Genomic DNA, 27,994 nt, shown 5'->3' on the forward strand with positions numbered 1-27,994 from the left:
TTTGATGGTAGCCATCACAACATTTTCTTGACTTTCTTTAGGCACCAAACATACAAAAAATAGCCCGATGGTATAAAGTTCTGTAAGGACTGATAAAATAGGAGTGCTGAGCACGTTCACATACTATCAGAACTTGATAGGATATTCAGGACGGCCTACAAGAGACTGCGCAAAGCAGAGGCAGCCCAAGCACCACAGAGATTCCTCGCCATCACAGTGGCACTGGGCACCAACACAAACAGCTGCTCCTCTTCCATAATGGTGTGTAGAAGGCATATCACAGTCACAGATACTTGAGCGAGACTGAGTATCAAGAAGCAGCAAAGACAGGTGGGACATGCACTAACTTTCTGTTAGTTTAGCGGAGCTCACCTAGATTAAGCTACCTGGGATTTCCAAACTAGGTCACCCAGACTAGCTCTGATACACTTGCTCTTCAGAGCACCACATCCCCACCACAGAGCTCCTTGTGCAGGGCTCCCATTCCCTTCCAACTGCCACACTCCCTCCCGAGATGCCGCAGGGACACACCGACCGCCGTCCCTGCAGCGTATCCCAGCCCTGCCCCCGTTTCAGACCCTGCGGAACTCACGGACTGCCCGCCCCGGCCCTCCCGGTCACGGCAACGGCCCCCAGACACCTCAGCGGGGACAGGAGCAGGGCCCCCCCTGCTGGTCCCCCGGCCCCAGCCGCCTTCCGCCCGCCTCCCCCCGGCCGTCGGCAGCGCAGGCCCCGGCCGCAGCCCCTCGGGCCGCCCCTTGGCCTCACCGCTCCGCCAGGGCGGCGGCGACAACAACGGAGGCCGCTGCCAGGCGATGCCCGCAGCCTCGCCCGGCGTCTCCGGTGCCTGGAACCGGGAGACGCGCAGGGGCGGGGAGAGACAAGGAGACGCGGGCCTCGCGGCGGACTACGAGTCCCAGCATGTCGCGCGGCTCCCGGCACACCCCGGAGCCGCGAGGGGAGCGCTGTCCCGGCATCCTTCGCTTGGGCAGCGCCAGCTGGGGGCGGCGGCGGCTCCGCGGCGGTCTCAGTCAGGTAGGGCGGGCGGTGGTGGCGGCGGGCAGGGGCTGCTCTCTGCTCGCGGGGTCCCGGGGGAGGGCACCGCGAAGCCGCCGCTGCCCGCGGTGGTGCTCCCCGCTGCTTGGGGTCGCGCTTCGGTGCGGCCTCGGTCCCCCGAGCTTCCCCGGCCCGCTCCGCGCCTTTCCGTGGATTTCCTAACGGGGGCTGCCCCGGAGGCAGCGTGCCCTCTCCCGGGCCGTGCCGGGGTGTGTGTGTGCGCCTCTCTGCGTGGCCTCGGCCTCCAGGTAGCCGCCGGTCGGGCCCCGGAGCGCTGCATCCATAAACTGCCGGGGTCCCGTGAGCGCTGCCAGCCAGCGAGGGGGGCTGAGCGTTGGTAGTGGTCCGACGGCCCAAAAGGTTCGGGGTCCCCTGTTACAGCTAACTAGGCGTGAACGCATCCTAAATAAAAACGGAAAGCTAGCAACTACTTGAAGTGTTTTTAGATGTTATGTGTTCATTCAACGGGTGTGTTAAAAGCTGAAGATAATTCTTTTTTTTAATCAAAAGACAAGGTGGTAATCTTTTGTTTTTTTACCTTCTTCTGGATTAATCATACTTCTTTTCTTTGTGATTGCTTAATCAGCATTGCTATTTAATGAAGAACAAGATGCAAGATGCTCGACACACCTAATTACGTAACTTGTTCTGGCCATGTCGTAAGCCTTAACTGTTGATTGAAGGTAAAGGCTTATATCTCACCCAGAGGTTGGTTAGTTACATCTCTCTATGTAGAAAGAGTAAACTTTGTGGTTAAGGGAAGAGAAATCACAGAATCATCAAGGTTGGAAGAGACCTCCAAGATCACCGAGTCCAACCTCTGACTTACCACCAACAAGTGCTCCACTAAACCATGTCACTAAGGTCTACATCTAAACAACTTTTAAAGACCTCCAGGGATGGTGACTCAACCACTTCCCTGGGCAACCCATTCCAATACAACCCTTTCGGTAAAGAAAGGAAAAGGAAGAGGGACTGGATTGTATTTCTAAAATGCAAAATGTTGCAAAAAATAAAATTGGTCATGATTGAGTGTAAAACAATGAATTCTTAATAGAAGTGACTTTATAGGTGAAGCAGGGTACCCACAGAGAATAATGCTGCCTTGCTGCAAAATGAGCTTTCCGAAAATGGATTTTGATTCCCCTGTGATTTAGGAAATAAAATAACCCATTTGTTACGTTCATGAAGTTCAGCAAAGCCTAGTGCAAGGTCTTGCACCTAGGTCAGGGCAGTCCCAAGCACAAGCTGAGCAGAGAATGGATTGAGAGCAGCCCTGAGGAGAAGGACCTGGGGGTGTTGATGGATGAAAAGCTCAGCCTGAGCTGGCAGTGTGTGCTTGCAGCCCAGAAAGCCAACTGTATTCTGGGCTGCATCAAAAGCAGTGTGGCCAACAGGGTGAGGGAGGTGATTGTCCTGCTCTGCTCTTGTGAGACCCCACCTGGAGCCCTGCGTTCAGATCTGGGGCCCCCAGCACAAGGACATAGAGCAGGGCCGGTGGAGGGCCACAAGGATGATCAGAGAGCTGGAGCATCTTCCTCTGAAGACTGGTTGAAGGAGCTGGAGTTGTTCAGCCTGAAAAAGAGAAGGCTCTGGGAAGACCTTGTAGCAGTAGCAGCCTGTTAGAGTTGTTCCAGAGGAGCTCTAAGAGGCTGATAAGAGGGCTGGAGCGCCTCTCGTATTAAGACAAGCTCAGAAAGTTGGGATTGTTCAGCCTGAAGAAGGGAAGGTTCCCTGGAGACCTCATTGAAGCCTTCTGGTACCCAAAGGGGGCCTACAGTAAAGCTGGAGAAGGACTCTTTGTCAGGGAGTAGAGTGATAGGACCAGGGGTAATGGCCTTAAACTAAAAGAGAGTAGGTTTAAATTAGATATGTGGAAGAAATTTTTCACTCAGAGAATGGTGAGGCACTGGCACAGGCTGCCCAGTGAAGCTGTGGATGCCCCATCACTGGCCAGGCTGGATGGGGCTTTGGGCAACCTGGTGTGGTGGGAGGTGTCCCTGGAACTTGATGGTCTTTAAGGTCCCTTCCAAGCCAAACTGTTCTATGTTAAGATGCCTCTGAATAGAAACATCTTTTTTTATCTTATTCTGTAGCTTAGTAAGCTGTAGAGGCTAATATAACTGTTTAATGTGTTTTAGCTTTTCTTTTTTTTTTGTGGTCTTCTGTTACAGAGTCAAGATAACATACTGATTACATATACTGGCAGTGTAACTACATCTTGGTTATAATTCTGTAGTGCAGCAAATGAAGATCGATGCAGAACTAAAGTAGATATTGAGGGTGGCGTGAAAAATGAAAACGAAAAGAGTGAAATGGAAACGTAAATCCCACATAAAGTGGCAAAATGTTTAAAATGCAGAGTGGCTTAGAGCAAGTGAGTTAATTTTTTTTTTATTTTTTTTTTTTCTGCCTTGACATCTCTGTCTGTATAACACTTATGTAAGTTGATCGTTGTTTGGTGAGAGTACATGCTTGTAGTTCTGGAGCTGGGAATCATTTTAGTTCCATAGCAGAGCTCCCTGGTGGAAGAGTGAGGCATCCATGTTAAGCCACAGTTTTGATAACACTATGCTATTTCAAAGAGCTAATTCAGAACTGAATTATGAGAGATCAAATGAAATGTCATTTCAAAACAAGAAAACAAACAGAAGTCATCATATACAGACCAAGCATGCTAAATAAGGACATGAATAGCAGAGTCTTTTCAGCTTATGCCACCCAATGTAGTTCATCTGCTCTTTGGAGTTAATGAACACAGTTTCTACTGTTTGTGTTTTCCGGAACACTGAGTGTCAATCTGTTTGAGCATTATTTTAGGGACAGTTTCTGCATCAGTGTCCTGTTAAGGAAACAAATCATGTTGTTCAGTGTAAATATACAATGTATTTTGTTTTTGTTTGAATATATGGCTTGTTAGGAAGAAAAAAAAAATAAAGTGTTACTGAAGTGTTTGGTCCTCTTAATGATTTTAAGGTATATATTACCCTACATGTGTATTTGTGTATTTCAGGTATTTGTATTTCAACTGACTGTTGAAACAAGCTGAAGCTGCTAAACCACCAGCTAAACCAGTATCTTCCTCTTAGCCATGTTTAAGCTTTGATCCTTGTCTGTGCCAGGATACCCTAAAATGTCTGAGTGTTAGTTAAAATACTTGGTTGCTAGCAAACTCCTATCAGTCTTCCCCCTGGGAAATCTTTCCTCTGGCATTCAGCACAGGTTCTTACTTATGTCAGAGCTGCCATTTTTCATCTAGTCAATTCTTCAAAACTGTGCTGCTTCAGAAGACGGGTATCTATTCCCTTCCTAGGGAATGAAAATTGCTTCATATTTGCAGAAGAAAGTTGCTGCATTGAAACTTCTCTTGTTATATTTGTTCTGTTCTGGGTCTCAACAAGAAGAAAAGGAGTCCAGGCATGGTTTACATTCTTCCTCCTGTCTTCCCAAATACATCTTGCCTTCTCTCATGTATGATCCAAGCCCAATCATTAAAATGTCAGCTGTGCATCTAAGTTGATTCATACTGGAGTTGTACCTTGGAGTGACATTTTAAAGAGATGATAATTTTAAAGGCTTTGTTGGAAAGAGACAACAGAAAGGAAATAGTGATATCTTTCCATTATTAAACATTGATAACAAGTTGGCAGGAGTATTAGGTTTAGCAAGAAAAAAAAAATAAAATGGAGGTAAATAGGCAAGACCAGTGGGGACAGTAGTGGAGCCTTAGGTACTGAATTAAAACACCATTTTAAAGTGACAAAGCTGCTGGCTTTGGCAGTCTGTTGTATATATCAATGCTGGTGTTCCTCATTTCAGTATTGGATTAACTTTTGCTCCAGTGAAAAAAAATAAAATAATGTGGTTTTAACTGTTGTTTTATTACACTTGATAATTTAAGTCAATTGTGTGTGCTTTAAGTATGTTTTAAATAGTTTAGGGTGTCAATTATTATCAAAGTCCGTTTATCCAAGGCAAATAAGTTGCCCAGCTGTTTTTTGGCAGCTCTTCCATGTATGGGTATCTCTTTGCTGGTTTTAGAATTCCAAATGAGAGAGCGGAGAACCCACGCTTTACGATTAGGTATGTGCATAAATGATCATTAGTTTGTTTGCAAAGCTTTTCAAGAAACTTCCTGATCCCTTTGTAAATTGCTTTTGTTTTCAGATGCCTAATTAATATACACAAAATAAAGTTCCTTGAGATTTACATAATAATTATGTTTCACATTAACAGACAATGCTTTATGTGTGCAAAATGAAAAAAAAATAGTCTGTAACTGTGTGGAGTTACAGACTAATTCCTTATTGATACTTGCATTGATAATTCCACAGAATAGTTGCTGACATCTTTGTGTGATTAAAATGTCAGGTGTATTTTTAATATTTAGTCTTTAATGAAGCATCAATGAAAATATTCTTAGAATAATAGACAGGAGTCTTTAGAATATATTAACAATTCTGTTTTATGGACAGTAAGTTGATTTTTTTTAGTTTTTTGAGAGCATGAACTAAATTTTAAAAAACTGTCAAAAGCTGCAAATATTAATATGTAAATTTTGCTGATTTGTTTCAGAAATAATAGGAGCTCTCATAGAAAAATTGGAAGAGATGAAAACTTTGCAGTTGGGGCAACTGTTTGAGATGAACTTTAATGAATAGTTTTGTTCCACTCAGCTTTGCTGAGCGAATGCTGAGGAGGGGTAGGTGGACTGTACAGGTGTTTTCCCATACAGAAATGCTATGGTTTTCAATAATTCAATTACTGCCAGTATTATTTTTTTAAAAAAAGAAATATACATGTATTACTTAAAGCGTTTTCTTTGAAGCAGACCTTATCAAAACAAATATTCATACCCTTCAGAGTTGTAAAAGAAGCAAGTGCCATTACCCAGAAGAAGAGAAATTTAAAATGTATTTAAGTTCCTAAAATTAGGTCATAAGGTTTATCTGAACATAAATTGTCTCCTTTAAATGTTGATGTAAGGTGGCAGATAACATGTTTATTAGCTGATAGCTAATGGTAGAGTGGTAGATAGCTGTTGTTTTTTTAAGGACTGCAACTGTACTCCGCAAATGCAACCTAATTTCGCCTAAATTCATATGGGCAAAAGGGGGCATCCATACTTCCAAATTTCCCAAGCAAGGATGCAGAGCATCTCTGGTTTTTGTGCGTATTTTCGTTCGTTTTTTTTGTGCAGACTTCTGTATTTTGAGGCATGCTGCTCTCATCAGTTTGTATTGTCCTGGATTTGGTTGTGATTGTGGAGAAACGTTTTCTTGTTCTCCTACTTCTCCAAAAGTGTTTTGTTTTTTTTCTCTTATATTCCTACTGTCTGTAAATCTTGAAAACGACTGCATGAACCAGTAAGGGATTCTCAGCGTGCTGGGGGAGGAAGGTTGCATGCCTTACAAGCCAAACCTGCTGGAGAGCTCTGTTTTTTTTCCATCCTTTTAACTTTGTATCTATGAACATGCATGGAAATGGTGCATTGTGGAATGCAAATTTCTGTCAAACATCTTGAGGAAACTAGCCTAACAAGCAGGCATTATACGCGGCTTCCGCATACTGTTTTTCCACAATCAGCTCTCACAGTCATGTAGCATGTCTCTCAAGGTGTATCTTGCCACTTATTGTTTGTGGCAAACTGTAATATTTGTATATTCAACTGTATATTCTTCCTGACAGGTTCAAGTATTGTTGTAAATTAAAATGTTTGGCAGAAATCTTGGAAATGAAGTACTTGTCAGTCCTGATTTTATACAGTCAAATTAGGTCTCAGTGGTTGTTCGTAGATCATGAATTGACAGTCATACAGCCCAAGGGCTGATTATAGTATCAGAGGTACAGTTTTAGGAGTTATGAAAGTAAAAGGTTGGTGAGCTTTTTTTCTGTTAGTTATTTTTTTTTAAATAAAGTAAAAAATATTGAGGGACAATCAACCTGTTTACATGAGTTGGACCAGTCAGTTATGTGGTTCTCCATCACAGCAAGCCTGTGTTTAAAAAAGAAATAAAAACAAAAGTTGTTGAGCAGCATGTTTTACAGATACTTATCAATACATCCATCGCTCGGAATGGTGGAATACTGGCACTTGCAAGCCCATGCTTGTGTTGCTACCAAATTTCCATGTGCCTGTTGAGTGAGCAAGGGAGTGAGTGTATCCACTCACCATGACTTGCATTCCAAAGCTTCAGCAGCCTCTTGCACATCTATGATCTATGACTTCCTTTGTCTTGCATACTCCTTAGATGGCTTCTTGCTTTCCAATGTCAAAATGAGAGCTAATTAGTTGATGTGAATGAAGAGTGTTGGCTGCCAGATGGCAATTGCTATTTTCCTCAGAGATTAATGGCAGACATACTGCTGTCTGACGTAGCGAGTACAGATTAGCTTTTATAAGCTTCCTTCATTGTTGACCGTTCTGAATATGGAGTTTGATGGACTCAGTTGTAGCAGCAGATAAGAGATTCTGGTTTTGATGATAAGTCTTCCTTTCCTTGTCATGCTATATGTCATAAAGGGCAGCAAAGACACCTTTCCCATATGTATGCTTTAATTCAGCAAGAATGTTAAACTACCCTGCAGTCAGACCAGATGGAAAAAGTGATTTTCCTGACTTTAGCATAGATTCCAGAAAAATAAGATCTCAGAAGGCCAGAGTGCAAGTGAGTAGTAGTCAATTATCCACGCTGCAGTTTTGTGCAGCCTACAGATTGTACGTGGCCTTGCATTTCCCATTTTTCTCTTGCTTGCAGAAGCAGGTTACTGGAAAATGGGGGGCCTTATGGATTATTTATACCCTTCTGTTGCCAAGTGAGCTTTTGCACACTGCAGAAGTTTGAGGGCGCTCTGCTGGGATGCATTTGAGATTACCAAGCTTGCAGCAGTTCAAGCACTGTGTTGCATGGCTTGTTGCTAAAACCAGAACAATGCGTTTTATTGCATGTGTTTGCTTCTTACATTAAATTTAGTAAGTTGTTAAGAATTGTTTGGGAATGTCTGTGGCTCGAATACTTATCTGAAGAGGAAAACTTACAGACATGTATTTGCATTGGTGGCATTTGAAATGTAGGGAAGGGCAAGGAGCAAATAAGAAAATTTTGATGATAAAGCTTTTTCAGAGATCTAAAACAGACTTTTCTGATGGTGAAATAACCACTTAAACCAGACTTTGGATGTGGCTAAAATCTTTATGTGCTTTACAGTTCCCTTTGATTAAAAAGAAAACAGTAGTACTTTACCTACTGGTGGCATGCAGGTAAATGTAGCATTGTCAGGGAACAGTGTGGTTAGCAGTTGTATAAAATTACAATTCTGGATTGAAGAAATGCTAGAAATTGGGAATAAAAATAAAGGCTTGTAAGAGCATCAGAATTGCCTAGGATTAAAGGGTAAGTAAAGTAGCTGTGTTAACGTATATTCTGTGTAGGGAAAAGTACAAACCTACAAAAAGGAGTTGAGCTAGCAATTGAGATTGGATAAACTCATTCCTTTGGATAGAAGTCTCTGCTTAGAGATCTATCTTGTTTTCTTCCCAGCTGTTCAGCAGTAGCTGTTTCTGAAATAGGAATGTGTAAGAATTTCCTCAGAATTAGACTCCGAAACTCAAAGCAGTATCTTCAAGGGTTTGCTGCTCCAAGTGAGCAGTAAACTTACAAAAGAAGTCTCAACTCACCAAAAACCTTTTTACCTAATGATGTGTTTTCTTAAAGAGGGAATTTAAATCTTCAGGTTGGTTCTGTATGGCAATGTTACCTCATCCCTTACTTTTTAGAACATGGTATTTCAGAAATGTAGGTTTCTATGTTGACAAATCACTACATGCTACTTGTAGGTCCTTTTCAAATACCACTGCTTTTCAGCAGAGCTAGTGAACTTAAAAAAGCTGGAAGTACACTGTTCAGAAGCTGATTCAAGCAAGGAAATTCAAACTGTTTCTCACAGGCTAATAGCAGATTCTTCTTGTCTGCATTCTTGGGGAAGGGGGATAAAAAAAAAATGTACATAAACCTCTGATGGGTTGAAGTTCCAAAAGGGGATGTCTTTCCATGTATTCCTGTAGTATGCTTTTTTTGTTTGTTTTGTTTGTTTGTTTTTAATAAGACTTCTCTGCTAATATGTGATCAGACTTAATCTTGGCTAAAGTACTCTGACCCAGGCTAGTATAAAGATGCACCCTTTGACATTTAACATAGCTTTTTATCTTCTTCATTACAAAGGTGGTGACGACTAAAAAAAGGCTCTTTCTTGGTTGAAATAACAGCAATAGTCTGAGCTGTGAGTACTATAGAAAAGAAAACCTTTGCTATTATGTGAGTAACAGTGACTGGGTTGGTTCTGATTTCTTTTAAGTGATCCTAGTCTTGGTGTTAGTATAACTACACCTGCATCTCGTTGCACGTGTCCCTTGCAGTGCCACTGCTCATTTACCTTTACCACTACTTCTGATAGGTGGTTGTCATGCTCTCAGGCCACGCTGCAGACTGTGACTGAGATTACCTGTCTGGATAAGATAGCTTTGCTCACCTATTTTTGCAGGATATCATAGTATAATTTGAACGCTGTTATTAAAAAATATATAACGTTAAACAAAAACAAAAAAGGAGCATTTCAGGACTTAGGAGAATCAAACACTTTAAAGTTGGTTAGTTATTTGAGAGCTATAATATGTGAACCTTGCTAGGTACAAGGCTGATGTTTTTACATATTATTGATCCACATTATCTTACTAATACTACCCATTCCATGCCCTTACAGATGTTTCCCCCCTTTCTAGTTTTGGGGGAAATGCTATATAATTTGTTCAGTCATCTCTCCTTTTTCTCAAAACTAAGTCACTGTTCAACTGTCTGTAGTTTTTCAATATCTTTAGTCCAAACAATTGGCACTAAACCGTGTTGTGTTAACCAGTGGTCAGAAAGAATGCCTTTGTACTGTAATTGCCTTCTTGCTTATTCTTCCAGGGCAAAACTGTTTCCAAACAACCTGATACATAGTAACATGAACTTTTGACCTGGCCACCTATGTATTATTTATGAAATAGTCATAGAATTGCTATTTAATAATTTCTAGAGATTAGGAAGTTCATACAAGATAGGCTAAAATAATATAAGGTTTATTTGTGCTGTTTTCTTGACATGCCATTTTTCTTGAGACAGGACTCTCATGAACATTTGTTGACATCAGTGCAATGGACAGAGCTGAGGAAAAAATGACCTTCTTGTGAACTTTTACAAAGAATGCAAAAGAGCCAAGTGTGAGTTTCAATGGTAAGTTTAACTTTTTACTATCAGTAATGTCCTTTTTTACCTGTTCTTGCTCTACAAGTTTCCTGTTTGTTCTTCGGAATGTTTTGAAAATTGTTTTTGTTAATGAATTTTGAAAGGTTTTGTGAGAAACACCTTTCAACCTAAAATAATTAACACATTTTTGGTCCTTTTTAAAACCTCATTCTCTGAGTTTTCAGCATGTTAATTTACTCAGGATTCTAGAGCTTTTCACAGTTCTCCAATTTGTAGCATTCACTTGAACTGCATGACTATCTGCTACAAATCACATCACAAGTCATCTTCAGTTTCACTTCTTTATTAGTAAAGTGTGAAATGCAATAGACAGTATCCACTTTTTGAGGGCTTTTTATGGCATGAAACTTTAATGAAAGTAATTCTTTTAACCACTTAATTGTCTAAAAAATGAATAAGATGTGAGGAAAGCTTTATCTGTTACTGATACATAGTGCCATTGTCTTATATCAGAAGTCGTAGTTTAATCTTATTTATCAAGTTCAGTTTTTAATCAATAAAACCACTCAAGTTTCTTTCTATTTATTTCAGCTGTTGCCCATGAAAGCTCATAGGGAAGATGGCTGACGTAAGCCTGAAGGAAGTGGCACTAATTGTTGGTGTGGTGGCAGCCTGCTACTGGAACAGTCTCTTCTGCGGCTTTGTTTTTGATGATGTTTCAGCAATTTTGGACAACAAAGATTTACATCCTTCTACTCCATTAAAAAATCTGTTTCAGAATGACTTCTGGGGTACTCCAATGTCTGAGGTAAACTGTCTGTAGAACACTTGGAGGAATAAATTACAGTCAGCTTTTTTTTCCCATACTGTGGTTTTAATAGAACACTTTGTTTCTGATGAAATTTGGTAATGTTAGTATTTTATACTGCCAGATCAGGAACAGATGTATTCTTTTGTTCAGTAAAAGAACTTGTAAGAAAATCATATATCACGCGTCAAGACTCTGTGTGTTATCTAGGTTCAATACAGAAATTGGAAAAATCTACTATTTTCCCTTCTCCTCCTGAAAAACTAGACATTGACATACAATAGTATTTATTTCTAATTTTAGTCCGGAAAGAAAGATAATTCTCTTAAACAACAACTCTAAGAGTTGGAGGATAGGGATTGAATCTGTTGAATTTATTTCAATAAGTATCTTTTATATGAATTCAGAGCTTTTGTTTTATGTTGAGTCACTACATTTTTATCTGAAAAGCTGCAGTTGATTGAATGTCATACAACAGCAATGTGGCTACAAAATTTATATAAAGTCACACATGGTGCCATCGATGAACAAATTAAAAAAATGTCATAAGTTTTTTGCTTATCAAAGCATACCACCTTGTAATCTTCATTTTTTTTCATGTCTGTAATACACAGAGTTAGTTCGTTGTGGGATACTAATTGTTAGCTCTACAAATAAATAGACTTTGATATGGTTATATGAAAATTATGTGTAAGAGAAGCTTACAGATTCTTTCAGATGCCATCTCGTTCAGTATTCATCCAGAGTATATGGGTTCCTAAACTAATAAAATCATAGAACAGCTCGGGTTGGAAGGGACCTCAAAGATCATCTAGTTCCAACCCCCCTGCCATAAGCAGGGATGCCACCCACTAGAACAGGTCGCCCAAAGCCCCATCCAACCTGGCCTCAAAGACCTACAGGGATGGAGCATTCACAGCTTCACTGTACCAGTGCCTCACCACCCTCTAAGGGAAGAATTTCCTCCTAACATCTAATCTAAATCTCCCCTCTTATAGTTTAAAACCATTTCCCCCTTGGCCTGCTGTTATCTGCCTAAGCAAAAAGTTGCTCTCCATTTTTCTTATAGATATTGAAAGGCTGCAATAAGGTCACCCCAGGGCCTTGTCTTCTCCAGGCTGAACAACCCCACCTCTCTCAGCCTTTCTTCATAGGAGAGGTGCTCCAGCTGTCTGATCGTCTTCATGGCCCTCCTCTGGACCTGCTCTAACAAGTTCTTATTTTTGTTGTGCTGGGGGCTCCAGACCTGGATGCAGCACTCCAAGTGGAGCCTCACAAGGGCAGGACAGAGGGGAACAATCACCTCCCTTGACCTGCTGGCCACTCCTCTGTTGATGCAGCCAAGGCTGCACTTGGCCTTCTGGGCTGCAAGCACGCACTGCTGGCTCACGCCAACCTTTTTGTCAATCAGAACCCCCAAGTATTAAGGTTTTAAAAAGGCTTATGAAGGGAGTAACCAGCAACATAGACACATTGACTGGTAGACATGTTGCAAATGTGTAGATAATAGTGCACAAAGTTTTTCTAAGAATATTAACCTAAAACATGAAATGTCAAATTGATCAAAACACTTGAATAATACATCAATACTACACATAAGTTGGAAAAAGTCAGAACTCACTTCTTTGTTGCAGCAACTTACTTGAAATTGAGTTTTCATTTAATGCATTAGGCTTTGTTAGTATTACTGATTTTCAAGTTTTTATTTTGAAGGTATATGTCTGAGAACAGTGGAGGGAAATCTTGAAGGCACAGATCTTTAGAAAGATATTTTGGAGTAAAAGTACCTTTATAATACAGTAGTGACTGATTTATTTATCTGTTTCCTTTTAGGAGAGGAGTCATAAATCTTACCGACCACTCACAGTTCTCACATTTCGTTTAAACTACCTGTTCAGCGAGTTAAATGCAGTTTCTTACCACTTCCTAAATCTCATCTTTCATGGGGTGGTTTGTGTAGTCTTCCTCAAGGTCTGTAAGCTTTTTCTGGACAACAGGAGTAGTGTTGTTGCATCCTTACTCTTTGCAGTGCACCCAATACATACTGAAGCGGTAGGTAAAGTTGTGCTAAACTTGTTCAAGTTTTGTTTGTTTGTTTTTTAACCTTAGATGTCATATTTTGTGTTTATCTTTCTATATTGGAACTCCAAATGTGTGTGATTTTTTTTCTTATGTGTACTGTTTACATTGCCATTTGCAAGGAGTGGTGAAGGTGTCTGACTTTAATGCTGAATTGTTTGTTGTTCCGTACAGCTAATGAAAAGTAAGGAAATGTTCATTTAGTTGTTTGATAACTTTAATCTCTGTCACTGACATTTCACTTTTATGACGACTATCTTATCTTGCATGGATGCTCCATCCAGGGTTGCATAAGTACTATGAACATCTCTTAATTTATTTTCTTGAATTCAGTTTATTTCCTAAACACTTTCTTCTAGTTAATCACAGTCTGTTCTGTCCTCCTTTTTGTCATTTTATCTATCCCAGCAGGACTCTTTCTATGATTGTTATTGCTATACTACATTCAATTTAGCGACTTAGTGTCTTTGTTTGAACCTGTAATTGAAAGTATATGATATAAGAAAAAATAAATACCTATGCCTTTCAGCTTTCCATTGATTCGTAAGGGGTGTTTCACAGCTATGAAACACTCCCAGAGTTCTAATCACTGTTTCATGTTCTCTTAAGACAGAAATTCCTATCAGGAGCAATTTAGAAGCCTGAATTTATGTATTTTGAGCAAATCTTTACAGGTAGTAAGTTCATAAGGCTTATAATTGGCTGATGTCTGAGCTACTAATTTCTTTTATGTAAGAAGGTAGTATCATGTTTAAAATTGCAAGAGATTTGCAATTTTGCCTAAAAAATTGCCTAAGAATTTTTCCTTGCTTTTGTGCTCAAAAACAGAAAAAAAAAGTATTAGGGGAAGGATGAGTTTTATTTGTTAATTTCACTCATTTTTCTGTTTCTTTAAAAACATGTGCTTTAAGTTTCAAAGTTTGGCTTTGTTTGTAGCAAATGTGATAGCATCTTTGCAGGAATGCCTTACATTACTGGTTCGTGGCTTAGTGATAAATTTATAACTACTTTCATTCTATGATCTATGAATTTCAGTATTCTTTATCTTGCTTAAACTGTCAGTTTCCATATAACATAACAGTAACGCAGCTGCTTCTAGTACTGTGAAATAGTTATCAAGAATTTGTACAAATCCTGTGAAACATTGTTCAATGAAAGTTTATTATGTAAGGCATTGTATCAGAAAGTTATGAAGTACAGTTATGAAGCAAAAGCATTTGGTAGTGTATGCAATTCTTGATATCAGCCGCATGAGGGCACTTTAAGCCTACGCAATTACTAGAACTTGATTCTGTACTTAAAACTCTGAGGTTTAAATGCAGTTAGTTGTAACTGAATTCCCCTGCTGTTTTAATTAGATATGTAAAAATATGTTTCTTCCTTCTCCCCATATATTTCAAAGTAAGCCTTCTGATTTTGAGACATACTATCGTTTCAAGTGTTTGCATGGAGAATTCCATGTAACAAGCAACCAAGAAAGGTTTCTTATAGTTGCAAGTTGGCATGTTCATAAAGAAACAAGGTAATAAAAAGCTATATTTTAGAAGCTTGGACTTGGGTGCCAACAAACTTATTCAGACTTTAATAAGAACTTCAGAACAGGTCTCATTCTTTGTTTTCGTAGCATTTGATGATACCACTTGTTTCTTTTGATATTTGAAATGTATCTGAATTGAATACCTTCAGTTTAGTGTCCTACTTATTATTACTCCCCTGTAAAAGCGTTTGAGATAGTAGATACAATACATACAAATTTCAAACTTTTACCTGTCTGGTGATAAATGGATTTCTGCTGAAAAAACTAACAGAGCAGGATAAATAGAGGACAAATTTTCTGCTCGACTTCAGAGAGAAACTGGACTCCTGAGAAGGTAATACATCATTTTATGAGGGGAAAAAATTTGAAGAAACTGGTTGAATAACAGCATCATAGTCTCATTTGTCCTTGTCTCTGGAATTCCAGTTCAGTCATTCTAGTTCCACTCAGTCTATGCTAGTTTGCTACTGTTCTGTCCAGAGGCATGCTGACCACATAGACGGCTCATGGGATGTCAACTAACCTTGTAAATGCTGGAATTTTCTTTTTTTTTTTTTAAGTCATCTTTATATCCAGAAATTGCCTCTCTTTTGTGGACTGTGGAAGCATACCAGCACATTTGCTTTATCTGCGATCTAAGTTCTCCTTTAATGTAATGTAATCTGCTTTAATGCAGGATAATTTTGTGATACAGATACATTTTGTGATACAGGAATATTTGAATCCTCTGAGAAATCTTAAGATGTTTTTGAAATAAACACCTCTGTACTACCCAAAATGCTAACACAGTCACTGATGCCATATCAGTTGTGGAATATGATTTGTATCTGCGCCTCTTTCAGTGAGTCCTTTGTTAAATATAAGTTAATCTCAACAGAGGCACCAGAGAATGATTTAAAAATCAGAATTAAATAGTTTTTTTTAACACTGTGACCTTGGATATTTAGTTACTTTCCCTTTATGCTGTGCTTGATCAATCATGCTTGTCTAAGAATGTACCTAGCACTAAAAATTTTAAGCACAGTGTGGATGGCTGAGAGTCAGACGTCAGCATCAGCACAATTACATGGTGAGCTGTAAGGTTTTCTTAGCCAAATAGCCAAATATGGTTGTCTGCCTTGGTTTAGTATGCCGCTTTCAACCAGTTTACTCAAAAAAAAAAAAAAAAAAAAAAAAAAGAAGAAAAAGAAAACTGGATGCAATTAGAGACGTTACAGAAGAGGGCAAATTCGGAGGAAAGACAGTCCTAAATGGTGCTATGGTCAGGTAGGAACAGTGACTACTGCAGTACGTATTAACACGGTGACCTGTCTTTCATCCATGGCTGTTGGTTGCAGCATAGATTTAAAAGGAAGCAGGGGAGAATGAGGAAAACATGCAAGTTCTACAATGGAAGCACAGTGTTTTCACTGAAAAAACCTTCTGCATTTAGGTTTGAACAAAAATAACCGCTAGAGTTTCTGTATGCCACTGTCTTCAGGATCTATATGTAAGACAGACCTTTTCACATTCACTTACAGCTTTTATTGAAGAAAACTAGTTTCTTTGAAGTATTATTAAGAAAGTTATTTTTCTGCCCAATTCTTAAGTACTAATTGCAGCTGTTACTGGAGATAAGACAGTACAGCTTTTCTGAGTTGTCTCATTAATGGTGGTGCTATGGATATCATAGTCTTGTTTTCAGCACTGATTGAACTGAAAGCAGTCTTACTCATTAGACTTTTTTGCTAGTTTACAGACTGTTTATGCATATCCTGTTAGTATATTGGTCATGCGCTCGTTTTGTGTTAGAATAATCACTAAAGGAATAATATTGTGTGTTTTTTTCTTTTTCTTTTAGGTAACCGGAGTTGTGGGCAGAGCAGAGCTTCTATCATCCATCTTTTTTCTAGCTGCCTTTTTATCATATACTAAATCTAAAGGGCCAGATAATACCATAGGTAAATGACTGACAAATATACGTAACTTAATTTCTGTATCAGGGATAATAGAGCTCTAAAATGGTAATGTGGATACACATTATTCAACAAGTGTGTACAAAAAAAAATCCAGCCCCAAGATTGCCCCTATAGTTGCACTTCTCAATCATAAATTGCCTTTTATTTTCTTTAATGCTTAAGCAGGTTTTCAGTTTTGTTAAACCTAGAGTTTGCTAATGACAAGGGGATTCTTGCAGTAACTCTCATTGATGCAAGTAAGTGGAAACATGCTGAGATACCTCAGTAAGCTGCAGAATCTCAGTACAGATGTAGGAAGTGGCCTCTTTTTCAAAGGCAGTTTGACTTTTGACTGCCTTTAAAAGATGCATTTGAAAAGGTATTCTGGTGAGTTAGGAAAGATTGGGTTTTGCTTTCCTAAGAGGAGGAGGCAGTTTTAAAACTCCTAACTTGTGAATTAATGTCTGTAGAGTAAGACTGAGAATTTGTAATAACAAATGGCACATTAAGTAGGCTTATAGGGTGTGTCCAAATGGCACATTTCTAGATCGTGTTCAGACATAGAGTCAATTTTCACCTCTTAGGTAAAATTCCTTTATTAAGCTTTTGTGTTGTAAGATGAAACATTTTCAATAGCGTCTTCTTGATTTGCAGTGTGGACTCCAATTGCAGTGACTGTGTTTCTAGTAGCTGTTGCAACATTGTGTAAAGAGCAAGGAATAACGGTGGTGGGGATATGCTGTGTGTATGAAGTATTTATTGCGCAAGGGGTAAGATGTCATTGAAATTTAAAATTGATTTCTTCTTGAATTTCTCTAAAGAGCTATCAAATACTTGGAAGCATGATATTTCAACACTGACTTCGTCAATTCAGGCTAATTCTATAGTTCTGTTAATGTTTTGAGGTGTTCTTTTGACTCAGTTGGTGTTTAAAATACATGGATCGTGGGGAGGGAAGCAAATGTCTTCTAAGTTGTCTTTTACACACCGTGCAGAGATACTGTCAAATCTACTTGATGAAGAGTCAACATCTCTTAACGAAAACCAAAGGTTTTAGTTGGTTTAGGTTTGCAAAGACTAGCATGTAACAGTCTTGACTGAAGTCTGAGGTGCAGAAAGAGGGGGTGTTGGTTGTTTTTAAATCCTTCAGGAAAAACAGAGAACATACAATCTACAATCACATTTCATTATTTGCTTACGAATAACCAGATGTTCTGGAGTAGCCATCTTTAAGTAATACTTTGATGAAACTTATTTCTCTAAGAATACTTTTAATTTCTAATCTGATAGGGTTCATCTCGAGCATTCAGAAGTTCCTATTAGCTTTTGTTTGACAATTTTCCTGCAGTGAAATAATTTTTATCTTTTTAATAGTCAAACCATATGCAATTTAAAGAGGTATAGTTGCATGTACTAAGATCATCTTTCTAATTTACCACTCCTTATTTATTTGAGGGAATATTTTCTAAAAGCTACAACAGTAAAAGCTGAAGTATATGCCAAGGCAGACTTAAAGGCTAAAAAGTCAAAATCACATTTCTGTGCTTGAAGGAATATGTTTGTAATTATTGGTCATATATGCCTAGTCAATAAATGTAATTTTCAAACTAGATTTCTAAGGAAGAACTTCAAACCACTACTTCTCTTCCAGTAACTTTTAATATGATCCTCAATTAAAGTCTTTAAAAGTTCATGTAAGTCAGTTGAGTTGAAAAGAAAAAATCCAGATTTGGACTTGAACTGAGTTTGACTGTTTTTCAAAACCCTATCAATCCCTGTATTTTAGTCAGACAGTATATGTGAAGCAGTAAGTCATCTGTAACACAAGACATGAAGACATAAGAAAAGAAGTCAGCACACAGGAAAGAAATTAGGGTACATAACGTGCAAGATCATAATGTTCATGCGGCAAGGACAGATGGGTTACTGCAGTAGAGACATAAAATAGAAACCCTGGGCTAATAAAGAAATAAATTGTATTTCTACTGTACCTTGATATTTTGTTCATGAGACAGGTTTTCAAAGCGACTGATAATTCTAAAAAAATAAAAAAATAAATTATTTAAACTCTGTCTGAAGATGGTACATGTTTTTTCATCTGTCTGAAAATTTGGCACTACACTATGATAGCGTTAGCAATAATACTTAGATAGAATTATTTTTATTAGAATGGTGAACTTTAGGGACAGGCATATGAAACCTAATTAAGAAACTATTTGGAGCATGCATTTACAGAAAAACAAGATTAAAAAAAAAAACTTATATTTACCTCAGTTAATGAATACACTTGTTAAAAACACCTTTTCCTTTGCAGTATACCTTGCCAGTGCTGTTGGACACAGCTGTGCAGATTCTTCAAGGGAAGGGCAGTATACCTTTTTCCATGCTCCAAACGCTGTTGAAGCTCATAGTACTAATGTTCAGTACACTGCTTCTTGTTGTTGTCAGAGTCCAGGTTATCCAGTCTCAACTTCCAGTGTTTACAAGGTAATAGGAAAATGTCTCTTATTTACAGATACTGATACATAAGATATGGCTTAACAATGTCTGAATAAAATGGCCAAAGATGCATTACCTGAAGAGTCTAAGTTATTTCCCTATTATAGAATTGCTCTCCCTATTGTAGAATTGCTGTACAATTCTACAATTTTTGTCAAATTGTTAACTGGTATATTTGAGTACGTGTTGACACAAATATCCAATGTACTAAGGTATCTGAGTATGCATTAATTAAAAAAAAAAAAAAAACAAAACACTTTTGGTTGTTAATTGACTCTAATAATCCAAAATTAAGTTTTACTACGGAAGTATTTTTTTATTGGCTGTATGTTTGAACCTTGGCTGAGTACTTCAGAACATTAACAAGTTTTTCCTTGTCTACATATGAATAATTTCTTTGGTTTTAGACATGCATTATGCAGAAAGCATGCTTAACTTCAGATACGGTGCCTGAGGATAAATGTACATGAATACTGGTAGAACTGAAAAACTGCAATTTAAAGTTCTAAAAAGTAAAGTAATATAAAAATACAACAATCAAATGTTTTTCCCTGAAAGATCAGGCAAATTTTTAAAAACGTAACAAGGACCATTGAACCCAACATCAGGAAGAGTAGTGTAAATCACTGTTGAAACATGCTGATTATATCCCAAACAAGTTTTTTAAAGAATCTTGGAGGAGATTCTGTCCTGTGCTAGAATGCATCATTATGTGTGGTTCCCAAATTGTGCGGTTCCTGACAAATGCAGGAAGATTAGGATATTGTACATGGCTGTAATTGGTAGTTCTAGCTATGAATCTAAAGACTACTTGCATCTGGTCATACAGTCAATGAAGACCATAACTTGTTTTCATTAAAAGCTCCTTTTTCTCCTTTATTTTGCTTTAGGTTTGATAACCCAGCTGCTGTAAGTCCATCTCCAGCAAGGCAGCTGACTTTCAACTACCTCCTCCCTGTAAATGCTTGGCTTCTTCTCAACCCCTCAGAGTTATGCTGTGACTGGACAATGGGAACTATTCCACTCGTGGAGTCTTTGTTAGATGTTAGAAATGTTGCCACCCTTATATTCTTTTGCTTTCTGGGATCTTTGGTTGTCTTCAGTCTCCGATATCCTGGGGATTCCTCCAAGACTGTACTGATGGTATGAATGATGCATGTTTCATATTCATTTTTGTTCCGCTCTCCCCAAGAATATAACTGTCGCAGGATGTTTGATCACATGCCTAGTCTGTGGTAACCCAGTCATGCATCGTCTCTTGGGCTAAAATTAATACGTAAGAAAAGAGAAAAATCATTGTAGCCATAAACCTGTTAAACTGCAGTTAAGTATGTTTACTCTGTCAGGGATGAGATGTAGATAAAGAGATGAGATGAGAATAAGTATGGCTATTGTTATTTATTTTCCAACTGCATTGTAGCCAATCTCAAGTTTTCAGAACTTGGACAGCAAATTGTGATTTTCAGTAGAACTTAAATTTGAGGATAAGAATGCATTTCCATCCTTCAAATTCTACTTAAACATCAGTAATTATTTTACACGTTTAGCAAGGAAATTGATTTTTTTCTGATATAAAAGGACACATTTTGGCATTTAGGTATATAAGTTTTCCCCCCTTTTTCCCCTTTTATAATGAAGGCACTTGTCTGTAGTCTCTTCTATATACTAAGGCAAAACTACGTTTTGTCAGCTATGAAATCACTTCCTGTTTTTTTACTAGTATACAACCTTAAAATTGAAATGGATATTTTGGAGGAAATGGAAAGGAGCTAGTGTTTTTCATCCAAAAAGACCTTTTTGATCGTGGCTATTGAAAAAAAAGTCACAAGGTGAATGATTAACTAATACTATGTTTCTCATTAAGTCAGTGGTTCAGTTATGCCTGCAACAAATCTACAAGTATAAATCTGAGCTTGCCTCAGAAATACCGTGCTTTTTTTTAAATATATAACTCTAGCCAACGGAAGTTTCAGATGGGTGGGAATATTTATGCACAATTTAAAGCTATGAATTTCTTTGCTAATCAGCAGACCAACTTGGATACGTTTCAAAGAGACCTAATATTACAGTTCTGACTAATACATTTTATTTTTTTTGTCTTGTCATGGAGTAAGGCAGATTGTTTCACTAGAAAATTCATGAAAATAAATGATCTGTATTATATCTGGTGAAGCTTCTAGTCCTTAATTTGGAAACAGCATATGAACGAAAGAAACTTAGCTTATTTGTATAATAAATGCGCAAGATGACATACCCAGAAAAGCAGTTTAATGCTATTGGAGAATATGTATTTCAAAACTAAACGTTGTATTTAAAAAAATAGTTCAATAGTACTTAAATATAAATAAGTAGTTTAATCTTCCTTTTGGTAGAAGCTGAAACATTTTTTATCCAGCGTACTGAAAGTAGTGGAAATGTGTATGGGGAGCAGTACACCCTTTTTCATGACTGCTCTTGAACTTTATTTCCCAACCCTTTCCTTTACTTCCTAACTTGTAAAGTTCAGAAGAGAAAAGGGTTAACGTTTTCAACATTAGTTTTTGTTCAAGGGCATTTTTTTCTTATTATTCCAAGTGGTTTTTATAGCAAGGGTCTTTTGAGTTCATTCAGCTGAGCCTGTGATCTACAGTGTAGCTTAAACACAGTGTAATCACTGTTGAACGAAAGTTATTTTTGTTTCATACCTTTATTGTGTATATAACCTTCTGTAGGATGCGGATTTTTTGCAGACATATCTAAATGCCTGAAAGCTAATCTCTTAGATGAGAATGCAATATAAAATATTGAAAATGAATTGTTATAACTTGCAACAGCACTGTAGGCCAAAAGCCGTTTCTGCCTACCAGTAAACCATTAATGTCTTGATGTAGACAGGATATTGTGTCATGGGAGAGAACAGTTTCTTCACTGGGGCTTCTTAGTTTCTCTTATTAGAGAGATCATAGTATAATCTTTAAAATGAAGAAATTAAATCTTCGTTTAGTGAAACCCACTTACACAGTTTATGGCAATTTTCCAGATAACTATGTTGAAGTACTGTTTTTTTAACTTTTTTTTTTTTTTTCCACACTTGGTTCTCAGTTCTTCCAATAAAAGCCTGAATTAGTGCTAGTCAAAATAAATTAGTTCTCTGCCAGGTACAAATTTTAGTTGTCTGCATGGATGCCACCTAGTATGCCTAGATGCCTAGTAAACCTAGATGCCACCTGTGTTTTCAGCACAGCATTATTGAAAGCATGACTGTTCACACTGGTTTTGAACTCTTAATGAGCATCACTCTGAAGGAGTCCTAAAGGGCTTTGTAAAGAGCTTCTGCCTTTAGAAATCTCTAGCATGTTTTGGCTCTTGCATTAGCCCCATGAAACCCTCAGGTCTCATGCTGAAGACAGTGGACATTCCACGGTTCTCCACAAGACATCCCACAGGGTGAACTCATTAATGAGAGAGGGAAAAGTTGAAGGACCCATTTTCAGCCAGCATCTGTTTGATACAAATCATCTCCACAAAGTATAACTCAGGTAAGTGGGTACATTGTGTTCTACTTTGACATATTTTAGTTTTGCTGTAGGTTCATAAATTGCCTTTTTGAAATAACAGAATTGGGAGAGGATAAAACAGATTAATTGCTTCTTCAAAGTAGCCAATTTATTTTACCAACTGACAATATTAAACTAACAGAAAATGGGATTGTGTATTATAAATCAGAATGCATGCTTTGGCAGGTTGATGTCGTTATGCTGCTTGAAATAATCAATTATTTTGACGTTAATAAAGGATGTGCCCTAGAAACAATGTATGAAGAATTAAATTCTCTTGTATTTTGTGTTTACTTTATCCCTTTGAGCAGTCAGAAAACTTGACTATCAGGCTAAGTGACCTTTTTAAATAATTTACAATATAAATATTGAAAATGTTTAGTACAATGAATAGTACAGATTTAGAATTACTTTGGCTTTTCCCTAAGTTTCCGAATCAGGCTGTGATCATGGCTTTTGTTTTCTAAATTAAATCTTTTGGGTTAGACAGTTCTTTGTTGGCTGGCAAAATTTTAATACAAACTTTTTATCTCTGTTGATACTTGCTTAAGTGTCCCAAACGAGTGCTTTACCATTCTTTCTCAGCCCTCGTTTATGATGAGACAGCACTCCATGCTACTCAGCCACTAACCTTGGTGTTTTTTTACTGTGCAAATGTCAGGAGCAGACAGGTATCCTTAAGCTTCTTAGAGAAAGTTTTTGCATTTTTGCATTTTTAAGTGACCAGTGTTAAAGTGATTTTTAAGTACCCAGACATCAGTACTTCTGAACTTTTCACTATTTATTTCCAAACGTCCCGTACTTGCATCTCAGGTTTTCAAGTGTTTCCTTGTGAACTTTTTGAATGGTCATCTAGCAGTTCACTTACTCTTTATATTTTATGGTCATATTTTAGAGTTCTGTCACATGCTTTTTCCTTCCTGCATACTGTGAATGTTTCTGTCTCTTTTATGTTTTCCAGTTGCCTTGACGGGGCTATTTTTCAACTGAGCTTTGCACCTGTTGAAAGTTCATGATAAAGAGAGCAAATGAACAGAAGAGAACAAATTTTTTATCTGCACTGGCGCTTTGAGTCTGTCACTTGAGAAATTATATTTGAAGGACAATAGACAGGAGAGGCAAAGAGACCGAAAGAAGTTGAGCAAAATCTTGTGTGACGTTTTGCCATCAGAAGAAGTGCAGAGAGCTAAATAAACCATGCCAAAAACCTTGGATTCATGGACAGTCCTTTTTATTAGGTGTCATTTAAGCATATGTACAAACCTTACACATTTGAAAGTTTACTTTAGTGTGAATAATTTTTAAGTAAAAGATCTGCAAAACAGCACTTTTTTTGGTAAAGCACACTTGGAACTTGCTTTGTAGATTCACTTTTGTAGTATTGCTTATGTTTAGCTACTGGAAACAGTGAAATACAGAATGACAGTAACCCTCACTTCCCCCCCAAAAAATATGAAGACGTTTCCTGTAACTGGGTGAAAGAGTGGTACAGAAGACTGGCTTGGGGATAGCATGATGAATTCCTGCATTTCAGAATGAATTACAAAAATCTATATTAAAGTTTCATGGTGGAATTTTTACTTCTCGATGAGATAGGTTGGGAGGTGCTCTGTAAGGAGCATATACTATAAAAATGTAAAGGATAAAGGTAGAGGAATGTGAAATGACATTAAATACAATTTTCTCCTCAAGTAATCAACATATTCTCTACGTATTATGCTTGTAATTTCTTTAAGACTCAGTTATTTATTTTTCCTGTAGCTTAATGAATTGCTGTGGACCACTTGAGCCATGTTAATGATCCATACGCCAAGTGCATACTCTTGGCTCCATGAAAAACGAGATAACCTTTAATCAGTTTGGCATTTTTATATGTGAAGTCCTAGATTCTTTCATACTGGATGTGTTGACTGTTTTAACATATGAAAGACAGTTCTCCTTACCTAGACAGAAGACGACAACCTGTTGTATATCAAATTTCTAAAAAAAAAAAAAAAAAAAAAAAAAAAAAATCCTTTTTACTATATTCAAATAAATATTATATTTTTGTAGGGGGGTTGTTTTGTTTTTATTTTGTAACTTGGAGACCATATATTTAGAATTAATTATTTAATATTACTTAATTATTTAATAATTGAAATAGTTTATTTGTAATTATTGGTCATGTCCAATTCCTTTGTAGCAGATGAGTTTCTCTGTCCTTTAATGTCTCCCCCAGGCATGCACCTTTTTGTTAAGATGTCTGTCAGAAACCTAAGAGCTCCAATTAAGGCAGTTGATAAGTTCATTGTCATTTTTGGTATTTTGGGGTGCCTGTGGTATAGTATCTAAACATGGATGTTAATTCAGTGGTTGCTTCTGATTTTTGTTACTCAGATTTGTAATGGAGATTAAAAATAGAATCAATTGTAAAATGAATTTGTTTACATCATATAATCGTTAATTATTATGAAAGACAGTCTCCAAGGTTTTAGGTCTGTCATGTTTTTGTATGTGGAGCTCTTATTAAAACACTGGTTTGAATTTGACCTTTGATCCTAGCATTCTGTCATACAGCTGCTCTTTTCTGTAGTACAGAAAACCAGTTACACTAGGCTGCATAAGAAAGTGTCATTTGTAGGGTTTAACTTGCCATGCTCAGAGTGGTCTCAATGTAAAACAGATCTTAATACATAAAAGAAAAAAAAAAGACATAGATCTACCATGTATGTCAGACTTTGTTTTTTGCTTTTGTAATTGCTTCATAATTTGTTGAGTACAGTCTGTCACTGCCTAATCTTGCTTACTAAATAATTTGCGTTTCTTTTCTAGGCACTCTGCTTAATAGTGCTACCCTTCATTCCTGCATCAAACCTCTTTTTTCCTGTTGGATTTGTAGTAGCAGAACGTGTGTTATATGTTCCTAGCATGGGATTCTGCATTTTAGTAGCACATGGATGGAAGAAATTATCAAATAAAAGGTACAGTAAGATTATCTGTAACTCATTTCTCCTAATTTAATAGAAGACAAGGATATTTGTAACTGCGGGCTTTCCCTAATAGAGCTTTAACCAGTGTGAATGTATGACGTTGCAGGTCCTGTTCTGCATCAAGTTCTTACTGAATGCAGAGTGGTGACCAAGAGTAACTGTTTGGCAGTTCCATGGTGTGAGCAAATGACAGCAAGGAACTTAGGAGGCCAGTGGATATTTTTTAATTTATAAACAGACATGCACCATCAGCAGCATTGCTTTGAAAACATAGTAGTACAATGGCTGCTCTTCCTGTAGAGGAATTTAGTACTGGTTTAGGGGATAGACATTTACTAAGCAGTTTATTAGGAAAAAACATTTTCGTGTCAGCAAATACTTTGAATTAGATTTACCCATATGTATGTTGAGTGCAGTCAGAAGGTCAGCACTGTGAGTTAGTCTTCTGATTAAGTACTCTTAATTATTTAAAAATTAATTGTGATTTAGCTTAATGCTACAAACAAGGTAGACTAGAAGTTACTTTTAGCTGTGCTGTGTGAAGTGAGTTCCATAGTATTGTAACAGATAACTTCAATCTTTTCAGTCTGTGCCACAGTCTTTTGAAGCGTCAGTGATGTGAGGTGAAAGGATAATATATTTAATTTATACAAGCTAGTATTTTAGGTTAAAATATTTTGCAGAAGATCAATGATTTCTTTGAAATTTTTGTGACATCATTAATCAAATTTTATCATGAGTTCGTGGCCCTTAAGATTTTTTAGTTGATAGCAGTTTGCCATCTTAGGTCAAACCATTTTACCAAATAGAAATATTTTTTGTAATTATTTTGGAGCAATCCATTTTAAAAATTTGGTTGAGCTTGTATTTGGAGAGAGAACCAAATTGTAAGACAATGGTAAACATTACAGAACCTTTGTTTCACAAATTACATATTTTTGCATTTTGACTTTTATTACAGAAACTGAACGAATAGGAGTACAGGAGGAGTTTTAAATCTGATGGAGAGGGGAGATACCTTAGTGCTTTGATCCTTTGCCTCTTAAGAAAAATAGTCCTTAAGACACTAAATACTGAGATTCTTCCCCTACATCTCCAATTGTTGTTGTTAGTCTGAGGGTATTCAGAGATTCATTTAAAAATGCAAACACCGCAAAACATATTTTTCAATACCTTTGACACCAAACACTTCAGAATGCAAGGTAGTTATTGTTACACATCACTACAAAATGGACTGCCTAGTCTCTTTTATGTAAATAAACATGGTATTTTCTGTTTTAAATCATTTTTAAGTATTCGGCAAAAAAAAATCTTGTCTAGATATGAATTGAGCTTCATTCAAAGGTGACTGACAAAGGTTTTTGTAATGCATGTATATCAGTCTGCAGCATGTGAAAATATCTTCATTACTGATAAAATTTTCAGAGTTTAAGTGCTAAGAATGTACATCAGAACTGTTCAGTATTTGTTTAAGTAAAGAATGATGTAGATAAGAATTTCTCCTTTGAAATTTCTGCTCTAAATGCATATTTTGCATGGACCTTAGGTTTTCTAGGGTCTTGTACATTGTAAATGCTTCCCCCTGAGCTGGATGCTCTACCCTTTTTACCCTAGTGCCATCCTTCTGCTCATCTGGACAAACTGAAAAGCAGCCGATCCCAGTCTGTGTTGTCTGCTGTCGTTAGAAGTGAGGCCTTGCAGAATAACTTGTGCTAACTGGTGCTGCCAAAGCTGACAGCACTGGAAAAGGAGAAATCGGTGATACCCTGTGGGAGTGAGGAGAAAGTATTATCACAAATCCCACTACGAAGTGGCAAAAATAGAAGTGTGACAGAAAGCAAGGATCTAGGAGAGGACAGATAGGGAGGAAAATTAGGCAGCAGTGTGGCTTACTACAAAAATATTGCAAGTCAGTGCTCTAAAAAGTCTCACAATGTGGAATAGACTCCTTGCTTGCTTTAGTAAAATTGAAAGGGGGGGGGGTCTTTTTCATGAGCCTGGTGGGAATATGGATTATTACATGTCTCAGTTCTCACCAGCTGCTTTGTGGTGTTGGAATTCCTCTCAGTTCTGCTGCTCTACTTTTTTAATTTATTTTAAAGCAAAACACAAGAACCACCACCAACAAAAACAAGCACAGTCCTGCATGTGCAGCATTTTGTATATGAGGGGAAAAGCTTCTGTTTTTTCTGTTAAACCCCTCTAGAGTACACAGGGTGTGAACAGCTAAACCAAGAAATAGCTGGCAAAGGTGGATAGCTATGTCTGCTTCAGAATGATATTTTTAAAGCTTTTTAACAAAGTCATGTTCGTAATTGCAGGAAGACT

General features: G+C 37.6%; 2 protein-coding genes across 11 annotated transcripts in view; one reads left to right on the forward strand and one right to left on the reverse strand.

Annotated features, from left to right (window-relative positions):
- The window catches only part of CEP290 (centrosomal protein 290), a 54,117-nt gene extending 53,212 nt beyond the window's left edge, over positions 1-905 (reverse strand). For 5 of the 6 annotated variants that reach the window (XR_011091412.1, XM_068667695.1, XM_068667679.1 and 2 more), the window contains exon 1: positions 769-905. The gene's annotated coding sequence lies outside the window, so the exon portion shown is untranslated. Of the gene's footprint in view, positions 1-592; positions 703-768 lie in introns of those variants that run through there. The other variant, XM_068667686.1, reaches the window with a different exon arrangement.
- Positions 904-27,994, forward strand: part of TMTC3 (transmembrane O-mannosyltransferase targeting cadherins 3) — a 35,689-nt gene continuing 8,598 nt past the window's right edge. The window contains exons 1-11 of one of the 5 annotated variants that reach the window (XM_068667742.1): positions 904-1,035; positions 3,231-3,433; positions 9,279-9,371; positions 10,218-10,328; positions 10,893-11,109; positions 12,943-13,161; positions 16,566-16,665; positions 17,317-17,432; positions 18,977-19,149; positions 20,052-20,304; positions 25,509-25,657. In XM_068667742.1, coding sequence (XP_068523843.1) covers positions 10,921-11,109; positions 12,943-13,161; positions 16,566-16,665; positions 17,317-17,432; positions 18,977-19,149; positions 20,052-20,304; positions 25,509-25,657 — 1,199 coding nt within the window. In that variant the 5' untranslated portion in view covers positions 904-1,035; positions 3,231-3,433; positions 9,279-9,371; positions 10,218-10,328; positions 10,893-10,920. Of the gene's footprint in view, positions 1,036-3,230; positions 3,434-5,736; positions 5,759-9,278; positions 9,372-10,217; positions 10,329-10,892; positions 11,110-12,942; positions 13,162-16,565; positions 16,666-17,316; positions 17,433-18,976; positions 19,150-20,051; positions 20,305-25,508; positions 25,658-27,994 lie in introns of those variants that run through there. The other 4 variants (XM_068667768.1, XM_068667731.1, XM_068667748.1 and 1 more) reach the window with 4 other exon arrangements.

The sequence above is a fragment of the Anas acuta genome, chromosome 1 (genome assembly GCF_963932015.1).
Source record: "Anas acuta chromosome 1, bAnaAcu1.1, whole genome shotgun sequence".
Lineage (NCBI taxonomy): Eukaryota > Metazoa > Chordata > Aves > Anseriformes > Anatidae > Anas > Anas acuta.